Source organism: Stegostoma tigrinum, chromosome 10 (genome assembly GCF_030684315.1).
Source record: "Stegostoma tigrinum isolate sSteTig4 chromosome 10, sSteTig4.hap1, whole genome shotgun sequence".
Taxonomy (NCBI): Eukaryota; Metazoa; Chordata; class Chondrichthyes; order Orectolobiformes; family Stegostomatidae; genus Stegostoma; species Stegostoma tigrinum.
In genome coordinates this window covers 17,200,748-17,213,081 of record NC_081363.1, presented here as the reverse complement: position 1 = coordinate 17,213,081, position 12,334 = coordinate 17,200,748, and the positions used below count along the sequence as shown (strand labels likewise).

The 12,334-nt window shown below is 42.2% G+C and overlaps 1 protein-coding gene across 2 annotated transcripts in view; it reads right to left on the bottom strand.

The window, feature by feature from the left end:
* Nucleotides 1-5,344, bottom strand: part of LOC125455528 (YLP motif-containing protein 1-like) — a 158,131-nt gene extending 152,787 nt beyond the window's left edge. For both annotated transcript variants that reach the window (XR_009446222.1, XM_059649041.1), the window contains exon 1: nt 4,680-5,344. Coding sequence is in view for 1 of the 2 variants with exons in the window: in XM_059649041.1 (XP_059505024.1) it covers nt 4,680-5,126 (447 nt within the window). In the remaining variant the exon portion in view is untranslated. The remainder of the gene's footprint in view (nt 1-4,679) is intronic.
* Between the last annotated feature and the right edge of the window lie 6,990 nt (nt 5,345-12,334).

Below are 12,334 nucleotides of genomic sequence, written 5' to 3'. Positions count from 1 at the left end.
ACTGTTCATAGTAACTCAGAAGTAGCAAAACACATAATGAAGTCATCAAGAAGTAGTCTAGAACAAAGCACCCTGTGCCAGGCTTTTCTGACCAGCAGCAGGAGATACTACAATGACAGCATGGGGAAATGACTGAAAAAAAATGGCTTGGAGTACATTATGAAGACGTTTTCCACTCTGTCTGTATTAATCACTGGTGACAGTTACAATATTTACAATACTTGTGAAAAATATGGGAAGAGGACTTAAGACGTTTAATGGAATTAAGGCACCCTGAAGCTCCACTTATTATTCAACAAGACGCAGGAAATCCACTTGATACAGTTTCATAGGTTGAGATTCTGGGATCTGAGAACTGTAAAGGTTATAAGGTGCTTCCTCTTTCCTCGAAAGTTGTGAATATATACGCTCTGCAAGAGTGCACAGCCTAGCAAAGTAATCATGAGCATTAGATTTTACTCCATTTTTCAAGAGCCATTAAGCGTTGTTTTTACCTAAATAATTTGCATAATTGAAAGGTAACCAACGTTATGTAAACTGCAACAGCACCTCTTTCAAACTGAAACAAAAGTTGTTTGGAGGGATGATAAAAAAGCTCAAGTGGTTTTAAGTGGGATCTTGAGGGAAGGAAGTGGAGGAATTTTATGGAGAGCATTTTAGGAGCATGGACCTACTTCAGGCAAAACACAGCTGCCCACAGATAACAAGAACTGCAGAAGTTGGAGTCAGAGTCAGTACAGTGTGGAGCAGGAGGAACACCTCAGGCATCAGAGGAGGAGGAAAGTTGACATTTACGGTTTACACTATTAATCAGAGCTGAAGTCGGGGAAGGGGTTGGGGCTGGGAGAAGGTAGGTGAAATGGTGATAGGTGAATGCAGGTAGGGGGTTGTGGAGCTAGACCTTGGGAAGGGTGGGGCAGACAGGTAAGAAAGAAGATGGACAGATTGTGTCAGGTCAAGGAGGAAGGGATGAGGGGGAAGGTTGGATGTGGGATGAGGCCAGGGGTGGGGAGATTTTGAAACTGGTGAATTCTATGTTGAAGCCACTGAGCTGTAAGCTCCCGAGGCAGATTTTGAGGTGTTGTTCCTCCAGCTTGACGAGGCATCATTTTGACACTGGAGGCTGTCCAGGATGGACATGTCACCCAGGGAGTGTGAAGGGGAGTTAAAATGGTTGGTAACTGGAAGGTGCTGTTGAATATAGCACACAGAGCGCAGATCTTCAATGAATCAGTCACTGAGTCCGTGATAGGTCTCAGTGACGTAGTGGGGGCCACATTGGGAGTAACGGATGCAGTAGATCAGGTTGGAGGGCGTACAGGTGAAACCATGTCAGATTTGGAAAGATTGTTTGGGGCCTTGGGTGGAGGAGAGAGGGGAGATGCAGGGGCAGGTGTACCACCTCCTGCAGTTGCCAGGTGTAGTGGGATTGGTGGGGAGTTTGCAGCGGACAAAGGAGTCACGAAGTAAGTGGTCCCTATGGAAGGCAGATAGGGATTGTTGGTGGAGTCAGATTACAGATGGTGAAACTGGGAAAGGATGATGTGCTGGATGTAGAGGTTGGAGCAGTTGTTATGTAATTATTTTGGACCGGTGGTCACTGTCCTTATTTTTGCTGGGAGGTGGGGGTTTGACAGCAGAAGTGCGGGAAACGCAAAAGGTTCGTGGGAGTCAATAGAAGGCACCTGAGTAGTGGAAAAGAATTTGTTGCTGAGGGGCTGCAGTATATTGCAGTGCAGTTATGATTATTACAAAAACAGAGATGAGTCAAATCAATGAGAAAGATCAACACTGGTTTTAAACCTGATTCCACCAGCCAATATAAGGCAGCAAGTAACATTGGGTGAGTGGAACTCAGTGATTATTTTAAACTTGATTTTGAACATTTTATTGTATTCATCAAGGTGAATTATCTGCCACAAGAAGCAGTTTAGGTCAAAACATTTAATGTTTTTAAGAAATTAGATATAGTCCTCGAGGCCAAGGAAGTCAAAGTGTACCAGCAAAAATCCGTAACACACTGAAGAATTAGAAGATCAGCCATGATCATACTGAATGTGAAAGAAGTCTTGTAGGGCCAAACAGCCTACTCTTACACTTTTGCTATGTTAATTATGTGCATAGATTTGCCAATTTCAATCAGTGGGTGACATCAACTAAAAGAACAAATCTTCAGCAGTTAAGTTCACAGGATAGACACACTGCACAATTTCACCCAAATATACACACCTTTGCCAGTACTTTGTCAGTCTATCAACATAGGAATCACTGACTAGATACAAAACAAGCTAGCAATAAGCTTTTGCACTAAGAATTGCAATAGGCTTCGTGATTATTTTGTACAGATGAGAAGAATATCTTCAGCCTTAGTTGGAGAAATACTTTTTTAAAAATAGAAATAAAACCTGCAGCAGAGACATGGTACTGTAAACCCTGGTGATTAACAGCTCAAACAATTCAAGGTTTATTAAATTATCTTCAGTGACAATGGACAACTGTCACCCACTGTTGCTGCACACCAGATGACGTATTACATCTAAAAGATACCACAAATAAGGGATTGTCAAAATTGTTTCTCACTAGCACTCAGAAATGAAACGATCCATATCTTTAAGGCACAAGTCTTTCTCAAGACACAAAACTTTGCTTTTCACTATAACAACAAAGTGTGGGGCTGGATGAATACAGCAGGCCAAGCAGCATCTTCGGAGCACAAAAGCTGACGGTTCGGGCCTAGGCCAATCAGAAATGGGGGATGGGGAGAGGATTCTGAAATAAATAGGGAGAGAGGGGGAGGCGGACCAAAGTTAGATAGAGGAGAAGATAGGTGCAGAGGAGAGTATGGGTGGGGAGGTAGGGAGGAGATAGGACAGTCTGGGGAGGACAGGCAGGTCAAGGGATCAGGATGAGGTTAGTAGGTAGGAGATGGAGGTGTGGCTCGAGGTGGGAGGAGGGGATAGGTGAGAGGAAGAACAGGTTAGGCAGGCGGGGACGAGCTGGGATGGTGTTGGGATGCAGTGAGGGGAAGGGGAGATTTTGAAGCTGGTGAAATCCACATTGATGCCATTGGGCTGCAGGGTTCACGAGCGGAATATGAGTTGCTGTTCCTGCAACCTACGGGTGGCATCATCGTGGCACTGCAGGAGGGCCAGAATGGACATGTCGTCTAAGGAATGGGAGGGGGAGTTGAAATGGTTTGCAACTGGGAGGTGCAGTTGATTACTACGAATCGAATGTAGGTGTTCTGCAAAGTGGTCCCCAAGCCTCTGCTTGGTTTCCCCAATATAGAGGAAGCCACACCATGTACAGCGGATACAGTATACCACATTGGCGGATGTGGAGGTGAACATCTGCCTGATATGGAAAGTCACCTTGACCTGTCCGTCCTCCCTGGAAAGACCTATCCCCTTCCTACCTCCCCACCAATACTTTCCTCTGCACCTATCTTCTCCTCTATCTTCAGGCAGCCTCCCCCTCTCTCCCTATTTATTTCAGAATCCTCTCCCCATCCCCCTTTTCTGATGAAGGGTCTAGGCCCGAAATGTCAGCTTTTGTGCTCCTAAGATGCTGCTTGGCCTGTGTTCATCCAGTTCCATGCTTTGTTATCTTGGATTCTCCAGCATCTGCAGTTCCCATTATCTTTGCTTTTCACTACGTTTGTTTTAGGTTATCATAGCATATTCACTCATCTTTCTAAATTCAGAAACTTTCTGACAACAATTTGATGACTCTAGAAAAATCTAATGCCAGATTAAAACAGGCTATTATTCAAAACAAGAATTATCATTGTCAACAATGCCATCTTCAATTCCATCAGAAACTAGACTATCTCCCAAAACAAGAAAAGGCCAACTATCTGATTCACTCTCACACAAAGCTTCCAAATTAACTGCCTTTAAAACAAAAAAATCTGATGGATTTTTGGCCGATCAGGTAAAACTGGTGGAAGAGAAACAAGGCAAGAAAAGGGAAATCGGAAATCAATCCATATTCTGGCTCCTTTTGTGCATTTTCTGTCACTATGACCTTATAGAGCATGGAATATTATACTCTGACTAATCCATGGGTATCTGTACAATTTCCTGCAATACTTAATGTCCAGCTGGAAAATACAAATTTGTCCTTCTACCTAATCAGGTAGTTTTGCATGTAGGTGGTACATCAGACTATTGCAACTTTTCTCATGACTTGTTTGGTTTCAGAGAGATCAAAAACCATCAGTGCAATATAAACTAGGTTTTCTACGCTCTACAACAACCCATTCACATTTCCAACAAAATAAATTAGATATCAAATCTGAATGGAAACATCAACTGTTTCTGTTTCCACGGATGCTGCTGGACCTGCACTTTGTTTTGTTTTAGATTTCAAGAATCTGCAGTACTTTGTTTTTAAATTTACTTAAGATGCAGTCTGACTTCTAGTCAACTAAATTCTGATTTGTTTTCTAACCATCAGTTCTGAAGAGTCACTGTTATTTGAAAGGTTAGTCCTGTTTTCTCTCCACAGATGCTGCCAGACCTGCTGAGTTTCTCCAGCATCCACATTTGTTTTATTCACAATTTTAGTTCCTGGCTGATCTCCGCATTTCTTAATATCTGACAGCGCGTATATTTCAAGGCCTGTTAAATAGTAATACGTCTGAAATGGTTTTGTCGTTTCCTTTTCGTTCGCCTCACCTGTAAAGCCACCGAGGAGAAATCTGGATGTTGCTGAGTGGGTTGGTTAGTCTGAGTTAGTTGGTTTTGGGTACTGCTGGTGTCCCAGAGGGTCTGAGGCGGTGGAGGTTGCTGCAGATGAGGCGGCAATGGTGGTGGTGGTATGGACGGAGGTGGAAGGTTTTGATGGGCAGGATGCTGCAGCACCGACTGTAACTGCTGCTGGTGCATTTGTTGCAGCTGCTGCATCTGCTGAAGGTGCTGTTGTCTGAGCGTCTGGAAATTGGATGCCAAACCGGCACTGGGAACGGGCGGGGGTACGGTGGTTGGGCTCAGGGTAGAGCCAACGCCAACCACCATGCCTGGTGCCGGCACACGAGGCCCTTGAGGTAGTGGAGGCTGAGCGGCTCCGCCATAATACGGAAGATGTGCCCCTCCCCCACCATACCGACCCCATGACGGATACATCGGGTCTAAAGTCTTCCTTCAAACAACTTCAACCAGCGAAAATATCTCGATAGGGGTAAAATATATTGGGTATTATTAAAATCCTGACAGACTGCCCTGTCGAATCGGAGCCGAAATAGCCACAACTAGCGGTCAATATTTCAGATTCTGCTTCATTCTTCGATGACCAACGCCATTACACGAAGAACCAGAGAAAACACAGACTTCCTACGTCATCGCGTCACGCTCCCCCGCGCACGCATCGTGCGTCAGCTCCTGTCGCAAAAGCCAGAATGTTCCATTTCTGAAATAACCAGGTGTAGAGCTGGATGAACACAGCAGCCCAAGCAGCATCAGAGGAGCAGGAAGGCTGACCTTTCAGGGATAGACCTTTCTTCAGTAAAACAAAAATCTTTAGGCCCGAAACATGAGCCTGCCTGCTCCTCTGATGCTGCTTGGCCTACTGTGTTCATCCAGCCCTACACCTTGTTATCTCAGATTCACCAGCATCTGAAGTTCCCACCATCTCTTGTTCCAATTCTGGTCTACTTTACGACAGCATGGTCAATATGATTTTCGAGAAGACTTTTTGAAAGGTTGGAAACGCCATTTTTGTTACAGGCACAACAAGCTGCGGCAAGGGGTGCACTCACTAGTGGCGCAGTCGCACTGTCCCTGCCCCCTTGACATGAGGACACCGGTTCAAGTCCTACCAGAGGTGGAACATTTCCAGAGTTTTGTACGGGCTAATTCGGAAAAATAAGGAAGATCTTGACAGATCCTGAAGAAAAACAGAAATTGCTGCAAAAGCTCAGCAGGTCTAGCGGCATATGTGGAGAGACAGTGTTAGAACTCGGACGTCTGCAGGATGTCACCTGGCCTGGGGACCTTCAGTTATGAAAAGAGATGGTACGCACATTGGGTTCTGAAGGATCAAAAAGCTCAGCAGGTCTGACAGCATCTGTGAAGGACAAAAAAGAGTTGAAGAGCTTTTCCGGCATCTTTGTTTTTGTTCCTGATTTACAGCCTGCGCAGTTCTGTCAGTTTTTATCTGAACAAGTGTCACGGAACCTAACATTTTAACTGCCTCCACAGATGCTGCTAGACCTGCTGAGCTTTTCTAGCAATTGCTTTCTTTAAAGCAGAAGAGATTGGAAACGGACGATTGATGTGTACAAAATTATGAGGTGTGTATATTTTTACAAAGTCACCATTGTCTTACTGGACCGTTGATTACACCGGAGAGACAACGGATTGTGGCTTAACCCGACGGTCACTGTAGTTAAGGTGAGGGGAGAGGTTGTGAAGGAGACTTCTTCATGGTAACGTCGACCAGTGCAGGAAATGAACCTACACAGTTAACATTACTCCGCCCTGTAAAGCAGCCATCCAGGCAATTGAGCTAAGTGGCACAGATAGAGTAGATAAAAAATAAACTTTTCTCCCTGAGGGATGAATGACCAGGCAGAATAGATTTAAACAGGCAAGAAGTTTATAGGAGATGTGCGGAAGAACATTTTCACCTAGAGGATGGTGAGATTCTGGAACTCACTGCCTGTAAGGGTGGTAGAGGCAGAAACCCAAATACTCCAAGTGCAGCCTCACCAACAACTTACGTAACTGTAATGTAACATTCCAACTCCTGTGTTCAGTGCCTCAACCGATGAAGGCAAGAATGCTAAATGCCTTCTTCATCATCCTGTCTACCTATGACATCGCTTTTAGTGAACTAAGAGCTTGTATTCCTAGGTCCTTCTGTTCCACAACAGTCCTCAGGACCTTACCATTTATTGTACAAGTCCCACCTTGGTTTGACTTTCAAAAGTGCAACACTTCAAACTTATCTGTATTGAATTGCATTTGCCAATCCTCAGCCCACCGATCAAGATCCCTGTGTAATTTTTGATAACCTTTCTTGCTATCAATGATACCTCCTAATTTTGTATCATCTGTAATCACGTCTTGTACATTCACATCCGGATCATTTAAGTAAATACCAAAGGTCCCAGCATCGACTCGTGGCACACCACTAGTCACAGGCCTCCAGTCGGCAAAACAAACTTTAACCATCACCCTCTGCTTCCTGCCATCGAGCCAATTTTGAATCCAACTAGCTAGCTCACCGTGGATCCCATGCAACCTAACCTTCACGACTAGCCTGCCATGCAGGACCTTGTCAAAGGCTTTATTAAAGTCCACATAGACAACATCCATTGCCCTACCTTCAATTATCCTCTTGGTTACATCTTCAGAAAAACCCTGACAAATCTTCTAGACATGACTTCCCACGCATAAATCCATGCCATCCCTATCAGGCCTTGACTATCCAAATGTTCGTTGATCCTGTCCCCCAGTATCCTCTCTAATAACTTGCCTACCACTGATGTCAAGCTCACGGGCCTGTAATTCCATGGCTTGTCTTGCTACCTTTCTTAAACAATGGAACAACATTAGCCACCCTCCAGTCTTTCAGAACTTCACCAGTGGCTAAAGATGAAGCAAAAATCTCTGCAAGGGCCTCTGCAACTTCTTCCTTAACTTCACACACCATCAGAGGATGGACTTGATCAGGTCCAGGGAATTTAATGCACTTTAAGACTGCAAACAACTCCTCTCTGATAATATACATGTGGGCAAAAACATCCCCACTTGTTTCCCTTATTTCCTTACCACGTGATTCTCTCCTCAGTAAACACTAAGGAGAAATACTCATTAAAAATCTCTCATCTCCACACATAGACAGCCATGCTAATCTTTAAGGAGACCTATTCTCTCCCTAGCCATCCTTTTACTCTTAATATGGCTAGAGAACCTCTTGTGATTATCCTTAACCTTATCTGCCAGATCCATCTGATTCCCTCTCTTTGCTCGTCCGATTTCTCTTAAGTGTGTTCTTACAGGTTTAATAGTCATCTAGGGGTTCACTTGAGCCCAATAGCTTAAACCTTATGTATGCTGCCTTCTTTTTCCTGACTAGAGCTTTGATATCCCTCATCAGCCAGATCTCTTAATAACTCTATGAATAATAGTCCTCCTGAAGAAAGTAAAGCTCAATATCTTCTTTGAAAAATGATCCTAAAACGCATGGCAAAATGTCTCAACTATTTCCAAAACAGCCACTTTACAGCTTAGAAAATACCCCTCAATTTCAAATCTTTAAGTGATACTCAACTGACTCTTTCCTGTTCTGTGAGATCTTCTCAGAAGTTAAAAGTTTAGATTTTCCCAATTTTTAAAAATCTGCCCATTTCTAACCAAACACACTTGGATTTGGAAGTTGGATGAACTAAATTTCAACTGAGGTAATTTATTTCCTTACCCGTTTTATATACCTCGAGATGAGAAATTATATTGTGTTTCTGATAATCAGGTCTCCTCAGAAACTGTTCAAAATGTTTCCATCTCTAGGTTCTGAAGTCAAAATCAATCCTTGATTATCGTAAACCAAAACCAAACTAATGGCTGTCAATGTTTACACTCACAGTTATAAACTTTTCCCAGTAAATCTTACAAACAAACATCCATTAACAGGTATCCTTGCTCCTTTACACAAACTGTATTTAAGCAATGTTTGAGAAACACTGATTGACCTAATTTTGGTAAATCTGGAGAAAATGCCCATATGCCACTACTTTCAAATCCAAACTCTAAAAATGATACATATATGAATCAAGCATCTTTCATCATAAGACCTCAGCCAAGGCCACAAATATCTAAACAAAAACAAAATACTAGAATGCTGAAATAAAAACACAGCTATTAATAATAATCTGCAGGTGAAACAACATCTATGTAGAGAAACAGTTAACTTTCAGGTCAATGAAGAATCTAAAGGAGAGCCATCATTGACCTGAATATTAACTTGGTTTCTCATAAAAGATGCTGCTGAATATAGCTAAAACAAATGTGAGAATTACTGTACAATAATAAATACATGATTAACTTCTTTATCAAAAGAGCAGTTGGAATGTGAAATTTGGAAATGCAGGAAGTAGTTGAAGAAAATAGCATTCAAGGGAAGTTATATAAGCACATGAAAGAAAGCAGTACAAGGATATGTTGATAAAAAGAAACAAATTACTGGGATACTAGACACACAAACTGGAAATGCTCAGCTACAGAGAAACAGATTAAGGACTTCTCATCAGAACAGCTTTCTTTCATTGTCTACAGATTTTGCATGACCTGATGATGAGGTATGACGAAGAGATATGAAATCACAAAAACATACATGACATATTGAGGCTACATTTTTGTGCCACAAATACTTTGTAATGCTTGTAATCTGACTGATTGCATGGAATTAGTGACATCCTTGTAAACTACATAGATCTTTGCTTGCTCATCACTTTAAACTCTCGTGGACTACAGGATCATCAATCATTAGGCAATTCTCTCCTCTATTGAGGTAAAGTATACCTCAAGAATAATTTGTTTGGTGGCTGCTATTGTGACAGTGTATTGAATCACTTGCAACAGGCCAGGAAAGAGGCACAGATTTTGATGAATTTCTCCTGTTCAGTGGATCAAAGACCAATACTTCCGCTGACCGGATGAGACCGAGATCCACGTTATCGAAGATTCTTATTACTTCTACTTAAGTCCTATACGCCAACAAGCCACAGTCAGAACAAATCTCTTATGTTTTCTATGCTGGGATCCAGGGTTCACAGCTGGAAGACCTAGGAACTTAATGTGTCATGACCTGCTCACTTTGGAACTTTACACCACTAGATTTTATTATTTGTCATAACAATGAATACCACAATGAGTGGGCATTCATGTTAGGAAAGAACCAATAATCAGAGTTCCTGGGTACAGGAATAGGCTAATTCCTATTGTTGGGCCTGTTCTGCCATTCAAAAGAACCAAGGCTGATCATCCGACTCAGTTTCCTGTGATAACACAGTGTGGCGGTCCAGGAGCACAGCAGGCCAGGCACCAAAGGTGCAGGAAAGTTGTTGTTTTGGGTCAGGACCCTTCTACAGAAATCCCTGAAGCAGCGTCCTGACCTGAAATGTTAACTTGCCTGCTCCTCTGATGCTGCCTGGCCTGCTGTGCTCCTGCAGCTCCACACTGTTATCTCTGACTCCAACATCTGCAGTTCTTGCTTTCTCTACTCAATTTCCTGTTTTTTTTTGCCCTATAACTTTTGTTCTCATTAGCTCTAAGGACTATATCTATTTCCTTCTTCAAAACATTCAATGTTTTGACCTCAACTGCATTCTGTGGCAGACAATTCCACAGGCTCACCACTCTCTGCATGAAGAGTTTTCTCATTTCAATCTTAAGTGGCCTATCCCATATACTTAGAATGGTCAAAGGTTTTAATAAAGTGGATACAGAATATGCATGAAGGAATGACCATGTAACTAGAGGCCACAATATACTGTAACAACCAGAAAACCTAATTTAGGCATTAAGAAACCCAAAGATTGGTAAGAATGTGGAACTTCTACAAGCAGAGTGGTTCAAGTAAATCATACATTTAAAAGGTAAGCAATGAATAAAGAAGGAATATTTTGATGAAAAAAGAATGGGACTATAAATACTGACATGGTCTGTTGGTACTGAAAGGCCTGTTTGTTTACCATTACGTAAACCAATGCAAAAACCTGAATTTGATTACCAAGACTTAGTTTAAAGGTCATCACATCAGTGGCAACATTGAGGGAGGAAAGAGCAGCTTTTGAGTCAAAAGAAGTGAAGAGAAAGTCAGAACTGGTCAGTTAGTGCAGCCAGGGAGAAGACAGCAGCTTTAAAGTCAGGACAAGCAGCAAGGAGGGAATCTGAGCAGCAATAAAAGCAAAAGTGCTGGACAAATTAACAAGTTTGGCAACATCTGTGGAGACAGAGAGAGAGAGAAGCAGTTTTAAGTCCAATATGATGATTCTTTGGAATTGATGGTGGGGCATGGGCTGGAAAATGTCTTTTGTGTGCATGACAAAAGGGAGGAGGACAAATTGTAACATGCTAAGGGTGCCTGAAGCAAAAAACAGAAGTGAGTTCGAGCAAATGTATCATCAAAATGGAGGACAACGTTCATTGTGTGAAGTTGTTGAACTCAGTGTTGAGTCTTGAAGGCTGGAAAGAGCCTGAGCGTAAAATGAGTTTCTGTTTTTCCAGCATGTGCTGGGCTAGAACATTGTATCAAACCATGGTCAAAGTATCACTATTTATATCCCCAAGTTCGCTAGCTTCCACGTCTTGCTACAAATAAACCCTGACACAAACTATGTGTTTTATCTCGGTAATCCACATGAACAACTATTTTGATCTTTAAGGGGCCCTTTTCTTTCTCCCCAGTTACTCTTTTGCCCTAAATACAATCTCTTTGTAGTCTCCTTAAGTATTTTGGCCAAAGTTACCTCATGCCCATTTTAGCACTCCTGGTTTCCCTCTTAAGTATACTCCTACTGCCGTTATACTCCTCTAGGGATTCACTCGATCCCAGCTGTCTATATCCGATCTGAATGAATAATAACACTGTGTCTACCTCAGTCTTTCATCTCTCCAACAAGTAAAGTTGCATTGGAACTCAGAATTGCCCAATGATCCTGATGATGACTAATTCAGTTCTGAACATCTCTCAGACCAGATTATGTAGGGTAGTCCAGATTTAGCATAGATGAAAACCAAAACATAATACAGTGAATCTTGATTTGGTTCAGAGATGTGAATTTGCAATAAAAGTGAAATGGAATAAGATTCAGATGGCATATTATCAATAATCTAGATTAATTTGGAAATTTATTAATACAAAATTTCTAATGCATAAAGTGTATTTCTTAAAATGGAATTTTTTTTGCAAGATTAGGTGACACTGCATGATACAGTCAATAGGCTACATCTTTTAAAATGGAGACAGAACAGAATGGCACTTGGTGAATTCCTCCTTTAGAGGGAGCACAAATATGACAGGCTCAATGAAGGTTAGAATAATAGAATCTGTACAGTGTTGAACAAGGTCATTCAGCACATCAGGTCCACACTGACACTCTGAAGAGAATCTCAACCAGACCCACTCCATTCCTATCCCTATAACTCTGCATTTCCCATGACTGATCCACCTATCCTGCACATCCCTGGACACTCTGGCCAATTTAGCCTGGTCAGTTCACCTAACCTGCATATCTTTGGACTGTGTGAAGAAACTGGATCACATGGAGGAAACCCATGCAGACACAGGGAGAATGTGCAAACTCCACACAGACAGTTGCTTCAGCTTA